The sequence below is a fragment of the Muntiacus reevesi genome, chromosome 4 (assembly GCF_963930625.1).
Source record: "Muntiacus reevesi chromosome 4, mMunRee1.1, whole genome shotgun sequence".
Classification (NCBI taxonomy): domain Eukaryota; kingdom Metazoa; phylum Chordata; class Mammalia; order Artiodactyla; family Cervidae; genus Muntiacus; species Muntiacus reevesi.
In genome coordinates, this window is record NC_089252.1 from 72294481 (window position 1) to 72316226 (window position 21746).

Consider the following 21746-nt stretch of genomic DNA (forward strand, 5'->3'; position numbering starts at 1 on the left):
CACTTGTGACGTGGGAAGTGCCTCGGATCTTGACCCATGCTGGCCTTGCTCAGGACATTGCAAGGGTCACCTTGGACTTCCTGTCCTAGACCCCGCTTCTCACATACAAGCTGGCCTGAGGTAGCATCTCTGCATGTCAAGGCAGACACGTGTAAGACAAAGCTGAAGATGGTGATGATGCTGCTTTCTGCCTTGCCTGCTCCATAGACCTACCCGATGTCCCACCTATAGCCTATAAACATCTTTGTACACATAAAAGTTTAATTATTATTACTATAATAAAAATGCACAGCATATAACATTTTACTAGCTGTGCAGTTTTGGGCAGTGTACTTTAACTGTTCTGTGCTTCAGTGTCTTTATATGTAAATGCGGATGTTAATAGCAATAATGCATACCTCTGATATCTGTGGGATGATTATGCAAGGTTATGAAGCTGTGTTCTAACGCCACCTACCGTTCACTCACTGGGAGTAACAAGAGTCCCCTAAAGCAGGGTGGAAAGAATGGGAGCTCATTCCTGCATGTATCTGGTGTATGTGTGTGTGTGGTATGTTAAGAATGTGTCAAGGAAAAGCTGAAAAACTGTTCCAGATTAAAGGAGGCTAAAGACATAACAATTAACTGAAATAAATGATCTTAAATTGGATTCTGGGTTGGTAGAGGGGGAATGCTCTGAAAGACAGTTTGGGGATGATTGGTGAACTTTTAATTTGGGCTGTTTATGAGATAACATTAAGTATTAAAATTGATAAAACAGAGAAACAGGTAGTACAGCAGCTGGGGGTAGAAAGTGCAACAATTAATGTTACTTGTTAACTACCTACTTAGGACATAAACCCCATGAGGTCATCGACTTCATCTGTTTTATTCACTCCTGTGCCCCCAGAGTCTGGAACAGTTCCTGGCACATAGTATGTGCCTAATTAACATTTGTCAGATGAATGAATGAACTGGCCTCTGATATAAGACACGGTTAAGAACCAAGGTGAGGTATCAAAGCCATCTGCCCTTACACGCAGAGACTGAGGTTATCCACTCTGGCTCCTGGTTATCGTTTTTCCATCCCAGTGAACCTGGCCTGCAAAACATTCTGATTGACTCAGTTGTTCCAGGCACGCAGTCAAAAATACATCTGGCAACTCCCCAGATCAAATGCATGTGTAACTTACTAACCCACAATTGCCTGACGTCCTTTCTAGTTCCGCTCCGCACTGCTTAACCTGATGCAGGAGAGGGACGTGGGACGGCCTGGCCCTCAGAGGACCCACACGGGCTCTGATTGGCTGAGTCCGAGCCTCAGGTCTGTGCTCAACTACCAGGAGGAAGGCTTGCCTTTGGAAGAAGGTTCAGTTGGCCCGTCTTGGTTGGACGTCATGCTGAAGAGAGGTCTCAGGTGGCTGGCGAGGAATCCAAAGGCAGCACCCCTTCTCCCGGCCCTGGCTGGCCAGCCCCAGATGCTCTGGTCAGCCTGGATGCCAGCCCCACTCATCACCGTGAGTACCCACGTTGCATCCAGATGCGGGCCGCTGTGAGTGTGGTCAGAGTCTCAGAGGGAGGGAGCTACCAGGGACCTTAGACTCCTGTGACAGATGAGGACTCGGAGCCAGGACTCCTGATGTCTAGAAGATGCTCATGCCACTTGGCCGTTTCATCCTGTATGGAGGGGTGGACCCTCAGCCTGGGAACTTAGTGACAATATCTGGAGGCCCCTCCAGTCTTCCTGACCCTGCTGAACCTTTCCCATATGGTTAAGTGGGGTTGCTGAGCCCCAGATTGAGCAAGTGAGCAGAATCAGGAAAGAATATGATTAGTGGCGACTCAAGGGAAAGCAGTGATTACTGTTTCACATAACATTTTCTGGACAAAATAAGAGGTGTAACTAAAAGAAAATTGTGGGTAACAGTCAAGACGATGGAGTGGGAGGACAAGGAGTTCGTGTCTGCTCATAAGTAGGAGCACCTACTAGGCGCTGGTGAGGGTCCCTGGACACCTAAGCAGATGAGCGGAATCCCCACACGACGAGGTAGGACGCGGAAGGACAGGAGGAAAGGAAGAAAAGTGGAGGTGGGATGGCCCTCATGGGGGCTGGGGTAGGGAAGAGGTTCCCATGCTTGGATGGGGCCTACTCATAGCGAGGGGATCAGCAGAACAGAATGGGGCCTTCGGGGCACTGGAGGATCATCAGAAAATGTGACCAGCATCTTCCCTGCCCACTTGGGCCCCTGCAAGTCTGCTGTGGTCACAGGTCTGAACCCCCACCCCTCAGGGTCCCCTCTGGCCTCCTGGGTCTTGGGTTTGATTCCCTGCCCCCCCGACTCCCCAAGGTCACTTCTGGCTGCGTGGGTCCCGGGCCTGAATCCTCCCCCACCCCAAGTTTCCTTTCAGCTGTGCCGGACCTGTAGGAGCGGACACAGTCAGCTACCTTTTGAACTTCCCAGGTCTCAAGAAGTCACCTCCATTCCGATTCAAAGGATTATTCCCTCCCGAACTCCGGCTGGAGCCCCATCATGGTGAGGCTGTACAATGAACTCATGGAGAAGACTGTGGATGGAACGTGGACGCGACTTCCCGGTTACTGTCACTCTTGGCAGTTCCTTAAAGAGGGAGACCTAGCTAGGATCGCTAAAGTTGTCCCTGGTACGTTCACACCCCTGTATTAGGAGCTTCACCTGGGTTGGAGGGGGCCTCTGGAGAGTGCAGGACTGTGGGCAAAACTTTTCTGCTGTGTGTGCATTTTCCTCGGGGAGCTCCATGTTCCAGCCCAGTTCCCACACCTCCTGCGTGGCCAGCATTAGCCTGAGAGTCAGGTATGAGGCAGTCTGGACGTGGTGATCCTAGATTCATACACTGTCAGGCTAGAAAAGGGACGTGGAGGCCGTCTAGTTCAACCTGCTCATTTTACAAGCGAGAAAACTGAGGTCTAGAGAGGCAACAAAGCGAGTTTTTGGCAGAGACTGGACTGGAGTCAGGGATTCCGGGCTCCCAGGTCAGTGCTCTCTCCACCCCTGTCTGCGGGCACCCCTGGCGTCTCCTTCCACCTGCCAGCCCCACCATCTCCTGTAGACCAGATGGGTGCAGTGTCAGTGAGGAACTGGGAAGAGGCAGTGCCTGGGATAAGGGCCAGTGCCTTCACCCTGGGACACCCAGTTTTGGCAGCTCAGTGATGCTGCAGAGGGCAGGATCTTACTGACATCCAGGGCCAGGAGCCAGAATCTGCTGGGGAAGGAACTCGCGCTCCCTCTAGTGGTCAGTTGGGCTGAGCTCTTGAACCAGTCAGCGAAGGACATCGGATGGAAAACAGAAGATGAAGAGATGCGTTCGAAAGACAGGAGGAGCCAGCCGGAAGACTTTTATTTATAGTTTATAATTATATACTATGTTTATAGTATATAATTTTGTATACCTAAGCTGTCATTCAGAATTCTGCTTTGAGGGGAATTCCCTGGTGGCCCAGTGACTGGGACTCTGCCTTTTCACTGCCGAAGGCATGGGTTCAATCCCTGGTCGGGGAACTAACAGTTCATAAGCCATGCTGCCAAAAAAAAAAAAAAGAAAGAAAAGAAATTCTGGTTTGAGATTCTTGGCAAAATGAAGGTGTTTGATAAAGTATTGGATGTGCTGTGTTAGTCGCTTAGTCGTGTCCGATTCTTTGCAACCCCATGATCTGTATAGCCTGCCAGGCTTCTCTGTCCAAGGAATTCTCCAGGCAAGAATACTGGAGCGGATTGCCATTCCCTTCTCCAGAGGATCTTCCTGACCCACGGATCGAACCCTGGTCTCCTGCATCGCAGGCAGATTCTTTACCCTTTGAGCTTCAGGGAAGTCCTTAAGTATTGGATATTGGAGGCTTAACCTCTAATTAGGGCCTCTAAATTATCCCCATTTCCCTCAGAAGTCATACAGTATAAACAAATCTCATTGAAAGTTCAGGCCTGTGGCAGTAAGAGGAGACACATACACGTGTTCTACAAAAAGGACTGTGGCCTGCTTACGCCTAGATCTGCCACAATCGATGCATTCGGATTAGTGTTTGTTGTTCAGCTGATGGGAACAGTGGTGTTCTGAATTCACAGGCAGTTGGCTCCTCACTGCCCCTCACACTGCTGACCTCATCTTCCCCTTGGAAGCTGCTGTTCTCCACCAGAAGTTTATGGGACCATGCCCGGGGTGGCGTGCTCATGGGAAGCTGAAGGCGGTGGCTTTCCTGGGACATCCTCTGGTTGGGTGCTTTCGGCCCTGGAGACCACACCACCCTGAGGATCAGACTCCTGCCTGAGGTCTTTCTTATTGAATCCACTCTTCTCTCCAGTTCAAAAGGTAGAAGACGCCCGCCTCTTTCTCCGGATCACAGAGATGGAGAGACTCGGCTTTGAATATGTCGTCTTCCACAATGACTCCAAGAAGAAGTGCGTCTGCTTGTTCCAGCCTGGGCCCCTCCTGGAGGGGCTGCCTGGGTGAGGCACGCAGGCTTGTCCCAGCCAGCAGCTCAAATGGCCTTTATCCTGGTCCAAGAGCAGGTGGTGGGTGAGCACCCAGTTGTGGGTCCCTGGTTGCCTTCAGCAGGTTCTTGGTTGGTGGATGGTAGGTTAGTCACTAAGTCGTGTCCGACTCTTGCAACCCCATAGACAGTAGTCTGCCAGGCTCCTCTGTCCATGGGGTTTTCCAGGCAAGAATACTGGAGTGGATTGCCATTTGCTTCTCCAGGCGATCTTCCTGACCCAGGGATTGAACCTAGGTCTCCTGCATTGGCAGGTGGATTCTTTACCAAGAGAGCCACCAGGAAAGTCCCAGGTTCTTGGTTACCGCAGCCTTATTCTACTGGCTCCCTGGGCAGCGAGGCTCTGCCAGTCCCTCAATGATCCACTCAAGGTGTGGCCTCTCCCTGTTAAGAACCTCCTTAACCTCCTAAATGGCAGTGCAGTAAGCAGTGAAGTTAGAAATGAGAAGGGGGGGAATTACTCTTGTTTAGCGTTAGTATATGTCAGACCCTTTAGATGAAGCTTTGGCTGTATTAATTTAATACTCACAAAAATTCCTAGGAGATATTCCTCTCCTACAGATAAAAGACGCAGATGGCCCCAGTGGTTCTGTGATTGAGGTCACATGGCTAGAAATGTGAGATTTAGAGTTAGGGCTCTCTGCCTGTAAAGCCCATGCTGTTTTCACTGTACCACTCTAGTTCCCCTGACACCAGCCCAGAAGGGAATAAGCTTCATCCGAATTTGTGGTTGGGGCTGGTGGGGTGGGGGCTTCTCCTGCTTTTGGTTCGTTCCCTTCTAAGCTGGTGTGACTCACTTCAGACGGTAGTGTTTGCTTCCCCGGCACCTGCTCTGCGCTCACCTCTCTGCTCTAAACGGATTGATAGAAGGATCTGGTCCTGGATTGCAGGGAACCCTTCAGCACGTCGCCTCACAGAAATTGGCCATGCAGAGTGGAATCCCGGTGACTCTTTCCTTCCCTTTCTCCCCTTGTCTGGCCCTGCAGGATTATCCATGGTGGCGCGCTGGGGACCATGATAGACACCACACTGTTCATGACGGCATACTGCAGTGCCAGTGCAGTCTTTACCGGGACCATGACCATCACCTTCAAGAGGTCTGTCTCCTTCCCTGGGTTCCAGTTAGGAGTAAGCTGACATGAGCTTATTCCAGGTGTTACGATGGAAGATAAGAGCTCATGTAGTAATCCTGCGTACAAAGAGGAGCTTCTACTTTTGTTTTCCTCATGGACCAACCTAAACTTGTTAGATGTTCCCTTTTCATCCAAGTTCAAGGTGATGAACTTGAACATGGGTTATGTGTTCCAACATAAAAACACACTACACAGGACAATGATGAACTACTTTTGGCCACCTCTGATTTAAAGAAAGCCAACCCATGTGCCTGTATATATTTAACTCAGTCCACAAATAATTATTGGGCTGCTACTGAAATGAGAATTCCTGATACGTGATTAATTTGTTGTTAAACTCGCACACATTGTTTTGTCCGATCTTTACTATAATCCTGGGAGGTTGGTACCATTATCTCCAACTTGACAAATGAGGAATCTGAAACAAAGACACAGCTAGCAGGTGACAAACACAAAGGCCCTGACATCTTGGCCCTTGGAGTAGAAGCCCAGGACCCCGACTCTGGTAGCCTCCAACCCCTGCAGGGTCATCCCCCACCTTTCTCAGAGACCAGGCTACCAGCCACTCGTCCCCACTGCCCCTCTCCTAGCCCGATCACCCTCGGCTCAGTGGTGAGGCTGGAGGCAAAAATCACTGGCATGGAAGGAAGAAAGGTGTTTCTCTCTTGCGAAGCCCAAAGCAGCGACAGGACCGTCCTCTTTGCCGAAGCTTCTGGTAAGGCCATGAGAATTCTTTTTTCCTGCTGTTGGTGCCCACCCACGTGACCAGGCACAGAAGGTGGCTTTCCCCACTGCTGGGGGCAGCAGCTGCCCTGGGTGTGTTTGGGGTTGGACGGGATGCTCACATGGAGAGGGGCCTCTATAAGTTATAGGATAGAGGCCATCATAACACGCCCACTCACCTCCCTGGGAGACTACCGGTCAGAACGGGGCTCATGAGGATGGAGGGGAGGGGCTGTGGCCGCAGAATGTGCATGGTATCTCCCCTCCTGGCCCCCTCCTGGCCTCCAAAAGGCAAAAGCAGGCTCATTGCTTTGGCAACAATAGAGGGAATTTAGATATTTCCAGAAGCAGCTCTGGCTCCAGGCAGACAGGAAGGGTCTCCTTGAACTGGTTTTTCCTGAAAGCAAAACCTGAGAGCCACTTATCTCTGTGTTTTTCACCATTCCAGCTATCTTCTTCCAAATGAAGTGACACAGGTGCAAGGCCCCATAAGGCTCATCTCCTGACCTGGAGGGCAGGAAACCAGAACTTCCTTTGGAGCAGTCTGTCTGTCCCACCCATTTCCAGCTGCCAGTGTTTACTCCAGCCCTTCCTCTTTGGTTGGTGGAAACTCCTCCGGCTGTCAGAGCTTGTTATGAATAAACTTTGTAAAGGGAGATCATGTATCCAAATGGACATATGTATATTTCTTTCTGCATAGAGATGTCTGTGGTCAGTGGGATGGGAAAGCAAAGCATCGTGTGACATTAACACCCAACTCAGAAAACAGGAAAAGGTCCAGATTGGGTTTGAGGGACCCAAGGTGTAACTGCAGAAGGGAGTAAGGTCACAGAAGCAAAATCATGTTCCACCAGTTACAGCCATGTCAAGGGAGCCTTGCCCGATGTTAATCAATGATCTTGTTTTGAACTGAAGTCACAAACAATGTTTTCACCAGGTATGTTTCCTTTTCTTTTTTTCTGCTTGCTTTTTCCTTTCATTTTTTAATTCACTCCTCTAAATTCTACCATGAAGTGCTGCCCTAAAACCTTCACTCATCTGCTGATGGGTAATACTCCTTTTACATGATCTTATATATCTGCACCCTCTCAGACGTGGGGGGAGGATTGAGGAGGTGGGGGGACTTTGGGCTTCAGAGTTGTGAGTGTAGCAGGAACAGATACACAGGAGGAAAACCCAGGCAGGCACCAACCACCCTTAAAAACCAGTCCATTTTATCTGAACCCAGAGCCAAGCCAATACCTGCTGAGGGTGGGGCAGTGGGCAGCAGGCCTTCATTCTGGGTCCCACCTCTATCCCCTTCTCAGAGTGGCCAAGAATAGCCTCTAAAACACACCAATAGATTATTTCTCATGAGTAGGAATTTTTGCCCCACGAGGACAGAAAAGTAGGTCTTCCTTTAAAGACAAGTTTCAGCCTAGTTCAGCATTGCTCAAGGAAAACAAGCCTTGCAGCTTAGAACAAGAGATGGCAGAGTATAAGCAGTCTTCTGGCAGGCTTGCCTGTGTATTTTTTATATTTGCTCTTTGCTTAATCCCCTCTGATGATAAAAAAAAAAAAGCCCACACTTTCTTGCCTGTTCCTTGTGCTTCAGAACTACAGGGATTTAAGCCTTAAAAAAACAGCATCTTGCTCCCTGAATCATCAGTTTCTTTTCTGACCTAGATTTTCTGAGTGAAGAATGGATGGTGGGAAGTAATGAAGGCTGCCACTATGAAAAGTCTGGGCTTTATTCTGCAGATAATCAGGACTCCTGAAGATGTGTGCCTGCCTTTTCCAAAAAGAGTGTCAGGATTCTAGCAGTAATAGTTTCCCACCCATCAGCCAGATAGGAATAATGGGAAGTTGAGAGACCAAAATGAAGGTTATTGATAGGGTCCAGATAAGAGGTAAGAACCATAATCTTAACCATCTAGACCAGTGCTGTCCAATAGAAAAGTAGTTCAAGCCGCAAGTATAATTTAAGAATTTTTTAAAAATTGAAGTATAGTTGATCTACAATGTTCTGTTAATTTCTGCTGTACACCAAAGTGACTCAGTTATACACACACACATATATATTCTTTTCCATTATGATTTATCACAGGATAACAAGTGTAATCTTAAGTACTCTAGTAGCCATATGAAAAAAGCAAAAGAGGTAAAATTAATTTTAATAATTATTTCACCCAATTAGCACATCCGAAATCATCTCAACAGGTAAAAATGAAAAAATTGTTTATGAAATTATTTTATCTTACTGCCATGTCAGAAATACGGTGTGTGGATGACTTACAGCACATTTCTGCCATCAAGCTTTCAGCATTTTTTAAAGGGAAATGTGGAAATGCCAAAACAATAAAGTCATGTTTAACGGGAAAATATTCCACATTGCTTCAGTTTTTAATACAAATGAATTACAACTAAATCAAGTTTAAAATTCTGGCCTTCAGTCACACGAGCCACTTCTCGAGTGGTCAGTGGCCCCAGCTGGCTACAGGCTACCGCACTGGGCAGAGTTAAGTCTGGACTGTAACTAGTACAGACGTGGCACCCGAAAGAATCCTTCGCTGCAGACGTCCCTTAAAGCTCCGGGCGCAGGGAAGCCGCCGAACCTGCAGTCCCGGACGTCCCCACCAGGTGGCACTAAGAAGCACATCCACTTCCGCGCGCGAAGCGCATCCAACCCCGGAAGCTAAATTCCGGCATTCTAGCTAGTTCTTCCGGCTTTCTTCATCTCCAGTGCACCCTCTTCTCCTCAAGTCCTGAAGCCCGTGGCTGGGCAGGATGGACCGAGGAGCAGAGCCGAAGAGTCTGCGGCGCAAGTGAAAAGCGGCGCTCGGAGCCACCCACTGGCGGTGGACGCGCAGGTCCCGGCCGGCGTAGACTGCAGAGTAGGCCCTGACGTAGAAAGCGTCGCCCGGCTACCGCCGTCGCGTCGTCTTCCTCCAGGATCGCCAGGGCCCGGCCTGCGCTCCTACCAACGGCACCCGGGGCCCAGTGCATTCACAGGCCTCCCCTCCGATGATTCAAAAGTCACGCCCGGCGCTGCTGCAGCACCAAGATGTCGGAGACAGGGTGGAAACGCTTATGGTAAACTGCAGGGAAGGGAAGGCAGGGATTCCGGCGTCGCAGGCTCGGGGAGGGGAATTCGGAGGGTTGCCGAGGGTCAGCTGCCCTCGGGGGTTCGTTTATCTGCACCGGGGGTGCGCGCAAAACGGGTTGGGGACTTGGCGCAGAGATGGAGTTTGACTAAGGGATTAAAAGGAGGGTAGGGAGGAAGGAGAAGAGTGTTAGAGCAACTCTTGGACAGGCAAGCAAAGGTCTCATTTCTGTGTTAGTATCTGGACAGAGGTAGGAGGGATTGCTGCGGCCTTGGGGGCCGTCAGGGGAATGTCCTCCCGCGGCAGGGAATGAGGTGTGAGCGCTATGGGAAGTTGCTTTGGGTTGTTTTCCTAGATTGAAAGGTGAGAGGGCACCTGGGTAGATATTTGGACTGTTGCAAAGCCCGGCAATGAAGCTAAGCCTGAAATGCGATCCTTGGTCAAGCAAGGTGGATTAGGATCCCTCAGAGCCGACGGGCTGGGTTAGAGGGACTCGCTGGGAAACTGCTGTGGTTTGCGGGCGCCACGGGGCCAAGCCCCCGCATCTGGATTGGCTGCCGTGGTCGTCCGCGGGCCTGCTATTGGTGGAGGCGGGGCTGGGAAGGCGGGCAGAGGAGGACTGTCTGCAAAGTCGCTACTAGAGGTGCGTGGAGGCGCGGATGCGGCTTCCTTTAGTTCGCGAGGGCCAGTGGCTTTCTCCTGAGACGAAGGTTACGGTCCACCTGCGGCAGGCGCTGGGCGGGGTTGTAGGTACTTTTGTATTGGTGTTTTTTTGTTTGTGTTTGTTTATAATCTTAAACAAAGGCGGGGTCGGGAGCGGCTTTAAGCTTACATCTTTAATCACGTGCTTACCGATTTCTTTCTGGGTCCTCCGGCTCTGGCCTGGAGATCTGACTTAATTTTTTAGGATTTAGTTTTTTCAAGGGAAGTGGGAGTTGCTTGTGGAACTTGTTTGCCAACTGTTCAAGTGTTGTTTATTGCCTTTATGTATCTTTGTATTCTTGTTTGGTTGTTATCAGCATTTACTTTGAATAAATTTGAGCTACTTAGAAAAAAGTCAAGTGTGCCTTAAAGAATGAGCCATTCACTATTGATAGTATCTTTCAAAAAGAAAAGTGTAAATTCTGTTTTCTAAAAACAATTTTGTTGCCTTTTTTGTCTTTTAACTCAAGGTTAATCAATACTGCTGGTATATATTTAGCATCTGCTCTATGCTAATAGACCTGGAAAGTTACAGTTAAAAAGGATATGGGCTCTATGGATGTATTCAACAAATATTTATTGAGTCAGTAAAATGTCTAAGCACTGTGCTCTGAGATAAGTTCTTGTAGTGGAGGACAGTGTGTTGTGGGGGAGGGGAGGGGTATATGTGAGTGTGCTCAGTCCTGTCCAACTCTTCGCTACCCCATGGACTGTAGCCTGCCAGGCTCCTCAGTCCATGGAATTCTCCAGGCAAGAATACTGGAGTGGGTTGCCATTTCCTCCTCCATTGGTTCTTCCTGACCCAGGGATCGAACCAGCCTCTCCTGTATCTCCTGTGTTGGCAGGCAGATTATTTACCACTGAGCCACCTGAGAAGCCCAGAGGGGAGGGGTAGTTCCATACAATACCTGTGAGAACACTTGGGGAACAGCTCCAAAGAGAACTGCTTAGAAGTGTTAACTGCAGGTCAGTCCTACAGCCTTACTGGAGCAAAGGGCTGAAGGGTGCCTGGGGCGATCCCACTGCCCAGGGATGGGGCCTGCAGGGCCCACTAAGCTTTATCCTGTGGGATTGTGGTCAAGGGAGAGCCACGTGTAGATTTCCTGTTAGATGACGTGATTCCTTCATTCTTGACTATTGAGCACCTGATGCAGACCAGCTTCTGCAATCAGTCCTGGGGGAACCACCATGGATTTGAACACCTAGCTCATAAGAGCGCTATGAGATTTCGACGTGGTGTATCTGGATGCCTCACCCCAGGCTGCTCAGTGGGTTTGGCACTGCTGAGGCTGGAGACTCACAGGGAGGTTACCTGGATCAGCATAGGGCAGGCTGTGGGAGGAAAGAGGGGTCAGCGGCAGGAGTTGGTCGTGAAATGGTAGGTAGACCAAGGAGTCTTCCTCGTCTCCTGAAGGTCCTGCTGAAACATCTCAGTGTGGACTGAAGGAGAGGCAGGCATGTGAAGAACCGTGGACTGAGTTTCCATTTGGGGATGTTGAGTTTGAGATGTCTGCAGGCCATCTGAGGGGAGATACAGGGAGTGAGGGCTGAATTGGGCTGGAGATGTGGGTGTTGCCGGCATGCGTGTTTGGAGCGAGGTGTGGTGTGGGGATAAGGGTGCCCTGAGAGGCAGCAGCTACAGGGAGATAAGAGGAACAGCAACATCTGTGAGCTGGGGAAAGGAGGCCCAGAAGGGCATCCAGAAGAGGAGCGAGAAGCCAGAGGGGCAGCCATCAGCAGGTGTTCCAAATGCACCGGAGAGGCCAAGTAAGAGAAGGGCATGGGAAAGGGGTCCTGGGCTGCTCAGGTCCTCGGTGAGGCAGCTTCAGTGGAGGGGCTTTAGCTGGATGGCAAACTCTGGGGACGTGAGGGGTGACTGGTGAAGAGGGAGTGGAGATGATGTGGCCTCAGCCTGGAAAGATGGGGGCTTTCAAGCTTGTTCCAGGCAAAGGAGTCAGCGGAAGTAAGAGGCTGAGTGTGCAGGCAGGAGGCCCTCACTGAGACCGCAAAGTCTCGGATGAGCCTGAGAAACAAAACTCGTGGGAGCGCAGTTCGCTGGAGGAGCAGGCCGCCGCGTGCGGACACGCACCTGATGAAACGCCGGTTTGACTTGGCTGTACTTACGGTTTGACCTTTGCTTAGAAAGCTATTTGAATGTGGCTGTAAGCTCCAGTATTTATTATCTGAACTTACTTAGACCTTTTAAGGAATTCCAGTTATAAGTTGATAATTGCTGGTTTGGTGGAATGTGAAATTACCTCTTTTCTCTGTGAATCAAATACCACAGATTACAAATGTTTTGGTTCTAGGTATAGTTATGTACCGTGTGTAACAAGCAACTTCATCTTAATAGCATTTTAGGGTGACAGTATTACAAAGTAATAGTGCAAATGCCATTTAATGAGAGAGAAGATCTTTGGATGGAGTTTGCCCAGTGTCTCCTATTGAAAAGAAGACTTTTCTCTCCTGCTTGGATTTTTAAAAGTGTGTTTGCACAATCATTTGAGTGTGTCTGGATTCGAGGGCATGCTGTGAGGCCCTGGAGTGCGCTTGGGGAAAGTGCAGTTAGTCTGCCAGACAGTCCTGCCCTTCTGAATGCTGCCTGTAGATTAGCCAGTGTGCGTGACTCTCCCAGAACTGTGAAATTCCAGATGTTCAAGCTGGATTTAGAACAGGCAGAGGACCCAGAGATCAAATTGCCAACATCCGTTGGCTCATGGAAAAAGCAAGGGAGTTCCAGAAAAACATCTACTTCTGCTTTATTGACTACACCAAAGCCTTTGACTGTGTGGATCACAACAAACTGTGGAAAATTCTTAAAGAGATGGGAATACCATTAGATCACCTTACCTGCCTCCTGCATGTATATACAGGTCAGGAAGCAACAGTTAGAACTGGACATGGAACAACAGACTGGTTCCAAATTGGGAAAGGAGTACGTCAAGACTGTATATTGTCACCCTGCTTATTTAACTTATATGCAGAGTACATCATGAGAAATGCCAGGCTGGATGAAGCACAAGCTGGAATCAAGATTGCTGGGAGAAATATCAATAACCTCAGATATGCAGATGACACCACCCTTATGGCAGAAAGTGAAGAAAACCTAAAGAGCCTTTTGATGAAAGTGAAAGAGGAGACTGAAAAAGCTGGCTTAAAACTCAGCATTCAAAAAAGTGAAGATCATGGCATCCAGTTCCATCACTTCATGGCAAGTAGATGGGGAAAAATGGAAACAGTGATGCTTTCTCCTTGGAAGAAAAGCTATGACCAACCTAGACAGCATATTAAAAAGCAGAGACATTACTTTGCCAACAAATTTCCCTCTAGTCAAAGCTATAGTTTTTCCAGTAGTCGTGTATGGATGGGAGAGTTGGACTGTAAAGAAAGCTGAGGGAAGAATTGATGCTTTTGAACTGTGGTGTTGGAGAAGACTCTTGAGAGTCCCTTAGACTGTAAGGAGATCCAACCAGTCCATCCTAAAGGAAATTAGTCTTGAATATTCATTGGAGGGACTGATGGTGAAAGTGAAGCCCCAATATTTTGGCCACCTGATGCAAAGAGCTGACTCATTGGAAAAGCCCCTGATGCTGGGAAAGATTGAGAGCAGGAGGAGAAGGGGACGACAGAGGATGAGATGGTTGGATGGCATCACCGACTCAATGGCATGGGTTTGAGCACGCTCTGAGAATTGGTGATGGACAGGGAAGCCTGGCACGCTGCAGTCCGTGGGTTCGCAAAGAGCTGGACAGGACTGAGTGACTGAACTGAGCTGTGACTCCCAGTATGTAGGACCGCCGGCAAACCCAGGAGTGGCTGCCGGCCTGTGGTGCCCCTGCGGTCTGCTTCGGTCCCAGTGAGGTGAATGGGTGTGCTCAGAGGGAAAGTTTTAAATTAAGGAAATGCATCACTTTTACAGGAAGTGGCACATACAGTTCACAGTGCATGAGCTCGCTTACAGTTTCACTTCCTTTGTCTTACTTCTGTAAATAATCTACCGGTCCTACAACCCAGGGAACCTGAAACCAGTAGTCCAGGGTTAAAACACGCTGCTCAATTGATTTTGCTTTCGTCACGAGAAGTTGGCCAATAACTTATGTTCAGGACAAATTAGGGAGGTGTGGTCATTGGCATAATTCACAGATGGAAATAGCTATGTTGCTCAGTAGGAGAGAAGTTATCTATAATTTTTTTTATACTTTATTAATTTTTGGTTATGCTGTTCTTTGTTGCTGCACTTGGGCCTTTTCTCTAGTTGCAGCAAGCGGAGGCTATCTCTAGTTGTAATGCAAAGGCTTCTCATTGCCATGGGTTCTCTCGTTGCAGAGCCCAGACTTTAGGGCGCTTGGGCTTCAGTAGTTTCGGCACATGGGCTCAGTAGTTGGTTCCTGGGCTCTAGAGCAGACTCAACAGTTGCGGTGCATGGGACTAGTTGCTCCTAGGGATGTGGGATCTTCCCAGATCAGGGATTGAACGCATATCTCCTCCATTGGCAGGCAGATTCTTTACCACTGAGCCAACAGGGAAGCCCTATCCATAAGTTTTTAAATTATCAGTGATTACTAAAGTTGTTATCAGTAAGACGTGAGAGCTACTTCTTGGAGTGTACAGTGTTCTCAGCCACATTCTAACACTGTTCGTCCCTGACTACATTTTGCCCTTCTCTGAAGTCAGAAGCTATTAATAATACAGGGCACCGCCAGGTGAGTTGCTAAGAAATCTTTAGGAAGAACTGACTGGTCCAGGTGTGGTGAATGGTGGGACAGAGCTGATGACACCATGTTCTCTCGCCCTGCAGTTGCAGCCAGTGATCAAAGCTTTCTTGTGTGGCTCCATCAGTGGGACCTGCTCTACCCTCCTCTTCCAACCCCTGGATCTCCTGAAAACCCGCCTGCAGACCCTCCAACCCTCAGCCCATGGGTAAGGCCTGCTGCCCACACCCCCACTCCCATTTCACTCAGGAACTGGTTTCAGCGACTTCTCTCAGACACGGGAGCATCTCTACTGTGTTCAGGCAGCTTCCATTCTGTGGGATGATCAAAGAGAAACGCAGGCCAGGCCCAGCTTTCCTGCGTTTCGTGTATACTCTTGCGTTTGACATTTCTCTTAATTAAATGGGGTCCTTCGCTCAGCTGCTTCCTGGCATCTGCCTTGGTGACATTTGCATTTTACTGTGCCCGTCTGTAATGTCATGACTCTGCTGCCTGGGGCAAACAGGGGCTGGTTTTCTGGAAACAAGGGAAGTATTGAGTGTCCCTTGTGAGCCCCCTTATTAGGCTCAGCACTGTGGGAAGTGTGTGAAATGTATGGAAAATGAGTAGTTATCCCATTGCTTGCAGCCTGAATGAACAAAGAATCACGGACCTGCCACGCTGTGAATGCATAGGGGCTCAGAGTCACTCCCAGATGCCTAGCAGAGATCCTGAGGTGTTGTAGGAAAGAGGCCACACAGAGACGTCTCTGAGCGGGGAGTCAGTGATGTTCCCTTCCTTGTCTCTGTCTCGTCTGCCTTCAGGTCCAGACGTGTTGGCATGTTGGCCCTGCTCCTGAATGTGGTTCGCACGGAGAGTCTGTTGGGCCTCTGGAAAGGGATGTCTCCCGTAAGCTCCCCTTCTTTTCCTCACCAGCCGCTTCTCATCCACCTCACGCATCCTCGCTTTTAAGAGTGCACGAGGGTTGGGGACTGGGCAGGCCTATGTGGTCTCCCTGCCCTCACTCTCCCTGACTTCCGCTTGAGGGCCCTGGGGGGTATCACTCCCATGTGCCCCAGGCACGGCTGCTTAGCAGCATCAAGTCCCACAGCAGAGGCAGCGGGCGCCCCGCCCCTTCCCCCATGCCCCCACACCTGTCTTTCCCTCCCTGGAAGACTTTTTCTGGCCTTCAGAAGTCATTTTGCTGGACAAGCCAGGGAATTCATGCTCACCCCAACCTCAAAGCAGCTCTTAAGCAGTGATGTTTCGAAGCCCCCTTCCCTCCTCAGGTGGCGGGGTACCCGAGGCGCGTCCACACTGATTCCCAGAGTTCCCCGGAGGGATTCCATTGCCCATGGTGAAAGCTGATGGGACGGCATGCTCGTTATTGGCCACCTTCTCTCCCATCTCATGTCCCCACTCTCCCATTGGTGGTCCCTCCACACCTTAAATCAACTCCTCGCATGCAGATCCTGGGTCTTCTTTGGGGAGATCCACCCGGGGTGCTCTGACCCCTCCCCTCCCTCCGACTCTTCCTGCAGTCCATCGTGAGGTGTGTCCCTGGTGTTGGCATCTACTTTGGCACCCTGTACTCTCTGAAGCAGTACTTCCTGCGGGGCCACCCCCCCACGGCCCTGGAGTCAGTCATCCTGGGGGTGGGCTCCCGCTCCGTTGCAGGGGTCTGCATGTCACCCATCACTGTGATCAAGACACGGTACGAGGTGAGTTGGACAGCCTCGGGGGCTGGAGAGGGCAGAGAGGCACTGGACTCTTGGGTCAAGTGGCCACTGCTGCCACCGCCTGGTGTGTAACGCGGCACAGAGGTCAGTGAGGTCGGAGAACCCGTCTGGGTAGTCAGGCAAGCGCGTGGGAACCAGAGCCCCAGGGCCCCGGCCCTGCAGCCGGAGGACAGCCCGGCGCAGGGCGCAGCCGCAGGGCCACGGTGCCCCCACGGACTCTGCGCTTCCTTCGCAGAGTGGGCGGTACGGCTACCAGAGCATCTACGCCGCCTTGAGGAGCATCTATCACAGCGAGGGGTGCCGGGGCCTCTTCAGTGGCCTGACAGCAACACTCCTTCGTGACGCCCCCTTTTCCGGAATCTACCTGATGTTTTACAGCCAGACCAAGAGCGTTGTTCTTCACGGTACGGGTAAGGGAAGGTGTGGTGGGAAGAGAGATCCCTCAAGGGGTCACATCCTCACCGCTTTCTCAGAGATAGGAGACTGTTTGTTGTTCTGATAGTATGTAATTTCTGAGTCAGGGGTGGGGGTGGAATAAACCTCGTTCAGCGTAGGCCTTGCAACAATACTTCCCACGTTTGCCTGATCTTCAGATTTCTGGGTCCTACCTAAGGAGTTTTAAATCAGAAGCTCTGGGGTAAGAACTGGGAAACTATTTTTTAAGAAGCGCTTGTTTGACAAATTTGGGAAACCTAGTGGGTTCAGAGCTAGAAGAAAAATTTTGTTTTCACTTACCTGCTATGCTCTCAGTTAACGATGAGAGCCCTCTGTTTGGATGGAGAGAAGGCTGCCAAACCTCCCACATTCTAGCAGGTCCACCCTACCAGTAAGCTTGTGTTGCAAGACTTGGGCAAAATCAACAACCAGTAAACGTCCATCCAGGCAGAGTCACACACTGGTAGAAACACATCCCGCAGAGTGAAGCAGCGTTCGGTCAGGTGGCTGTGGATAATCTGAGCACGGAATTGCAACCAAGGCCATTTAGTTGGGAAAGCCAGAATGCTGCCCTCATGACCATGTCAGTTGGGGTGCTTTAGGAGATTTGCTGCTTCGCCCCAAGTACCAGGAGTTGTGACATTGCAGGTCACAGCCTTACTTTGCAGTAGAAAATTAAGGCAATAAGGGAGCTTGGATATATGTTTTTAACTTCTTCATTCATCCTAAAATTTTTTTTTTTAATTTGGTATTTAGAAATCATTCTACACTTAACAAAAAAGTCACAAGAATAATACATATAACTCCATAGCCCTGAATTATTCTCTTTCTATATGTATAATTATTTTCTCCAAACCATTTAAGAGTAAGTTGCAGGCATGATGCAACTCTTTACCCTTAAATACATCACTGTGTATTTCCTGAGAATAAAAGCATTCTTAATGACCATCTTTTATTTAGGAAATTTTACACAGATACAGTTCTTGTATCTGTAGTCCAGTCTATAGTCTTTATTTCTCCATTTTTCCCAATAATATATTTTGTGGCCATTTTTGTTTTTTATTTTCAAGTGTATAAGCCAATTATATAACCTCAGCCTGGGTTTATCTGATGATTCCTTGCAACTAGATTCATTCATACTCTACCTTTTCAGCAAGAGAAGCATGTAACAGGTTGTGTCTTCATTGTGTGATGTCGGGAAGCTCATGTTACCTTTTAACCCGCTGTGGGTGATATTAACTCTTTATCGGTGGATAAAAAGAATGTCTCCAGTGAAAACTCAGCTGTTTGTTCTTTTGTAATTTCTAAGTATCTCTGCAGGGTGATACTTTGAATCTATGTACAACGTACTGTTATTTCATCCGTATATTTTAGCATCAGTCAGTTACTCTTGCCTGAATCAATTATGCTGATGGTTGTAAAAAGGTGAACTTTTAGTTCCATTTTTCTGTTTACATTGATTAGTTTAGATTTTGAATTCCTAGCTTTGTTTGAATATCCAGACCCTTCTGACTTCCAGAAAGAATTAGTGGCAACTTGGCACTGATATTTATCTGATAGATATGAGATTTATTTATAACCGAAGGTCGCCTTTGTCCTCTTTCAGACCAGTTGGATGCAGTCCTTGTTCCCGTTGTGAATTTCAGCTGTGGAATATTTGCTGGGATTATGGCCTCGCTGGTAACTCAACCTGCAGATGTGATCAAAACTCACATGCAGCTCTCCCCAGTGAAATTTCGGTGGATTGGCCAGGCAGTTACGCTCATTTTCAAAGTAAGGCTTTAGGGAATTCCCCAGTAGTCCTGTGGTTAGGACTCCGTGCTTTTACTACAGGGGACATGGGTTCGATCCCTGATCGGTGAACTAAGATCTACCATGCCTTCTGGCACAATCGAAAAAAAAATAGTAAGGCTTTAGAATACATATTGGTTTGTATTGTGGTTAAAGCTCTCTTTCTCTCTAAGGCAGTAGCTCTGTCCTTTACATGGTAGAATCACCTGGGGAGCTTTTAAAAATTCCCATTCCCAGAGCATAACCTGAGCTCATTGTATTAGAGTCTCTGGAAGACATGAAACCCTGGCATCAGTATTTTAAGTTCCCTAGTGATTCCAGTGTGTTGCCAAGGTTGAGAATCACTGCTAGAAACTATGGTTGTGGGGGTCTTTTTGTTTTTTGGGTTTTGTTTGTTTAGGGAGGGGGCCCAACATTAGGACAACCTGTGATATTTGTTAAACATGCATATTGTTGGGCTCTACCCCAGACCTCCTGAGTCAGGAGTTCTGGGAGGACTCATTAACCTAATCAAGGACCTGCTGCTGCTGCTAAGTCGCTTCAGTCGTGTCCAACTCTATGCGACCCCATAGACGTCAGCCCACCAGGCTCCTCCATCCCTGGGATTCTCCAGACAAAAATACTGGAGTGGGTTGCCATTTCCTTCTCCAATGTATGCATGCATGCTAAGTCGCTTCAGTTGTGTCCGAGTCTGTGCGACCCCATGGACAGAAGCCCACCAGGCTCCACTGTCCACAGGATTCTCCAGGAAAGGATACTGGAGGGGGTTGCCATTTCCTTCTCTGAATCAAGGACCTAGGAGGAAATGTAGTCAGAAAGAAACCACAGGCACCTTGTTTTGTTTCTAGGAGTTTATGCTAGTACAAATGTACAGATGTATTGAAAATAAAAAGTAAGGTAGGTGTCAAATACACTAAAACGCTATTTCAAAGGCACTGAGTTGGCCCTTTGGGAACATGTTCTATTATCAGATATTCTCTTTCAAGGTAAATGTGTCACTTAGATCTTTAGATGTTTCTGTACTTCTCAGTTTTTCCTCGTAGCAGAGGAAAGATGTTAGCATCTGCCAGCACTTATCTGTCTTACCCTAGATAGAAGCAGATGTTTGAGAATCCGATCATATTTCTCACACTGCTTAGGTTGCTTGCTTTCTTATTCATGATACCTAAAACCATGAAGTTTGAAAATAGAGCCTCTGGATATCTTCCATGTGAAAATGGAAGGGATGATAACAGTAGGAAAGAACAATCCATATGCTGAGGTGTTTTGTCTTTAAGTCTTATTTAGGGCCACCGAGAACATCTAGTGAATTTAAAAAAAAAAAATAGAAAGGGTTCTCCCTCTAGGCAGACTGAGTGCCAAGAAGTGCCTTTTCCTTCAGCCTGGAGTTGGGGCCCAGGGCTTGGCAGAGAGCCTTTGGTCTGGATCTCAGCTGCCGCTTGGGGCTTCTGGCTTCTGTGTACCGTACAAGTTTCACACTACATAGAGTAAGCCTCTAGAAGATTTCACCTGAGAAATAAAGTCCCCTGGATAGAGCACGCCTAAAACAGATAGAGCTTAGCAACAAAGCCAAACAAATTTTTTTTTTTTAGTTCGTCCGTTTGGACCCAGTATTCATAGTTTTAACGATATTTGTAAAAGTCTATAAAGTAAGACTTAAAAATGGAGTAACGCAGAGGGATACCCTCACTCTCACAGCAGTTGTGTAATTGTATTGCTGCTTTAATTCCAGCGTTTGGGCTTCCATTTTCCCTTCTAGGACTATGGGCTGCGTGGCTTCTTCCAAGGCAGTGTCCCCCGGGCCCTCCGCAGAACCCTGATGGCAGCCATGGCGTGGACAGTCTACGAAGAGATGATGGCCAAGATGGGCCTGAAGTCCTGACCCAGCAGGGACCGGGCAAAGATGGGATCTGTTGTCCTGCTTGGATTCTGCCAAGGGCCGCTTCATCTCACCACGCTGGAGTCGGATGAAGTCCTGGCAGGAGAGCCTGGCAGACACATCGCCTTTAGTTACTCAGTTCAAGAAGAGAATAGGTGGGCCCAACTCAAATAGGTGGATCCTACTTAAGCCTTCTGAACCTCCCAGAAGAGGAGTCCCTGATAGAGCACGGTGGGGAGTCAGCAGAAGGGTCTGCATACCCTCCAAGGCCATGTGAAAAGGCATTTCCAGAGAGGGTGCTGTTGGCGGTCCCGCTCAGCCACCCACTACACCACGCCGCCTGCTTGGATCTGCTCTTGGGAAAGAGATTGCAACCCAGAGATGCTGTGAGCTCTCCATTGTGTTTGAGGAGTTCTAGCAGCGAGACTGGATCTGCCAAGCAAGGAGTCACACTCACCGGGCTGAAGTCTCCCTCTGAGGTGATGTTAGGATGAAGAAGAAAAGATGTCATGACTTAACTGATTCCTTGTTAATTTCTAAGAGGCGCCAGGGAAGCAGGGAAGGGAAGTAGCTTCGTAGCCTCTAAGTGTCCAAATAATAGTTTTTGGTTTCGGCCCCTGCACGGTTTCAACTTCCAAGTTTATCTGGCATTTTTTTCTGCAGTTAAAGTTGGGATAAATAAAGTGAAACATTTTATCACTGGAAAACCTCAAGTGCCATGAGTCCATCCTACAGTAACAAAATAAGGTGGCCAACACTTGATCTGTATAGGTCCTCAAGCTTAAAATTGTTTAAAATAGCTTTATTTTATATGTTATATGATCCATCCATTCCAAATACACAATTCTATGATTTTTTAAGTAACTTTATTGTCTGCTGGAACCCATCAGCATAAATCAGTTTTAGAACACATTCACACCTCCAGTAAGAACTCTTATTTACAATGAACCCTCCTTCCAAGCCTAGGCAGCCACTGATCTGCTTTCTGTCTATAAATTTGCCTTTCTCTGCACTTCCTATAAGAGGACTAATACAGTGTAGTCTCCCATGTAGTCTTTCATATATAGTC

The 21746-nt window shown here is 48.6% G+C and overlaps 2 protein-coding genes across 5 annotated transcripts; both read left to right on the forward strand.

Annotated features, from left to right (window-relative positions):
- Nucleotides 1-1227: 1227 nt before the first annotated feature.
- LOC136166590 (acyl-coenzyme A thioesterase THEM4-like) lies at nt 1228-8899 on the forward strand. Of its 2 annotated transcripts, none has more exons than XM_065933073.1 (6): nt 1228-1496; nt 2442-2640; nt 4313-4409; nt 5488-5598; nt 6225-6349; nt 6806-8899. In XM_065933073.1, exons 1-6 carry the CDS (start codon nt 1377-1379, stop codon nt 6826-6828), a joined length of 675 nt encoding a protein of 224 aa, XP_065789145.1. In that variant the 5' UTR covers nt 1228-1376; the 3' UTR covers nt 6829-8899. The 2 variants fall into 2 exon arrangements, with proteins under 2 accessions (XP_065789145.1, XP_065789144.1); XM_065933072.1 differs by having other exon boundaries at nt 4313-4457; nt 6806-8898.
- A 128-nt stretch (nt 8900-9027) lies between these two features.
- On the forward strand, nt 9028-21537 carry SLC25A38 (solute carrier family 25 member 38). 3 transcript variants are annotated; one of them, XM_065933069.1, is made up of 7 exons: nt 9031-9429; nt 14941-15062; nt 15658-15742; nt 16375-16554; nt 16808-16982; nt 18614-18780; nt 20558-21537. In XM_065933069.1, the coding sequence occupies exons 1-7, from the start codon at nt 9361-9363 to the stop codon at nt 20678-20680; spliced, it is 921 nt and encodes a 306-aa protein (XP_065789141.1). In that variant the 5' UTR covers nt 9031-9360; the 3' UTR covers nt 20681-21537. The 3 variants fall into 3 exon arrangements, with proteins under 3 accessions (XP_065789143.1, XP_065789141.1, XP_065789142.1); XM_065933070.1 differs by having other exon boundaries at nt 9034-9429; nt 16808-16976; XM_065933071.1 differs by lacking the exon at nt 18614-18780 and having other exon boundaries at nt 9028-9429; nt 16808-16976.
- The last annotated feature ends 209 nt before the right edge of the window (nt 21538-21746 follow it).

What these genes read in the sequence shown, in the direction of transcription:
- LOC136166590 (XM_065933072.1), top strand. Translation starts at nt 1,377, where the DNA reads ATGCTGAAGAGAGGTCTCAGGTGGCTGGCGAGGAATCCAAAGGCAGCA. An exon ending in CTCCTGGAGGGGCTGCCTGG is followed by an intron (nt 4,458 to 5,487) that starts GTGAGGCACGCA and finishes CTGGCCCTGCAG; the next exon opens with GATTATCCATGGTGGCGCGC. An exon ending in ATGACCATCACCTTCAAGAG is followed by an intron (nt 5,599 to 6,224) that starts GTCTGTCTCCTT and finishes CCCCTCTCCTAG; the next exon opens with CCCGATCACCCTCGGCTCAG.
- SLC25A38 (XM_065933069.1), top strand. Translation starts at nt 9,361, where the DNA reads ATGATTCAAAAGTCACGCCCGGCGCTGCTGCAGCACCAAGATGTCGGA. An exon ending in ACAGGGTGGAAACGCTTATG is followed by an intron (nt 9,430 to 14,940) that starts GTAAACTGCAGG and finishes CTCGCCCTGCAG; the next exon opens with TTGCAGCCAGTGATCAAAGC. An exon ending in TGATCAAGACACGGTACGAG is followed by an intron (nt 16,555 to 16,807) that starts GTGAGTTGGACA and finishes CTTCCTTCGCAG; the next exon opens with AGTGGGCGGTACGGCTACCA.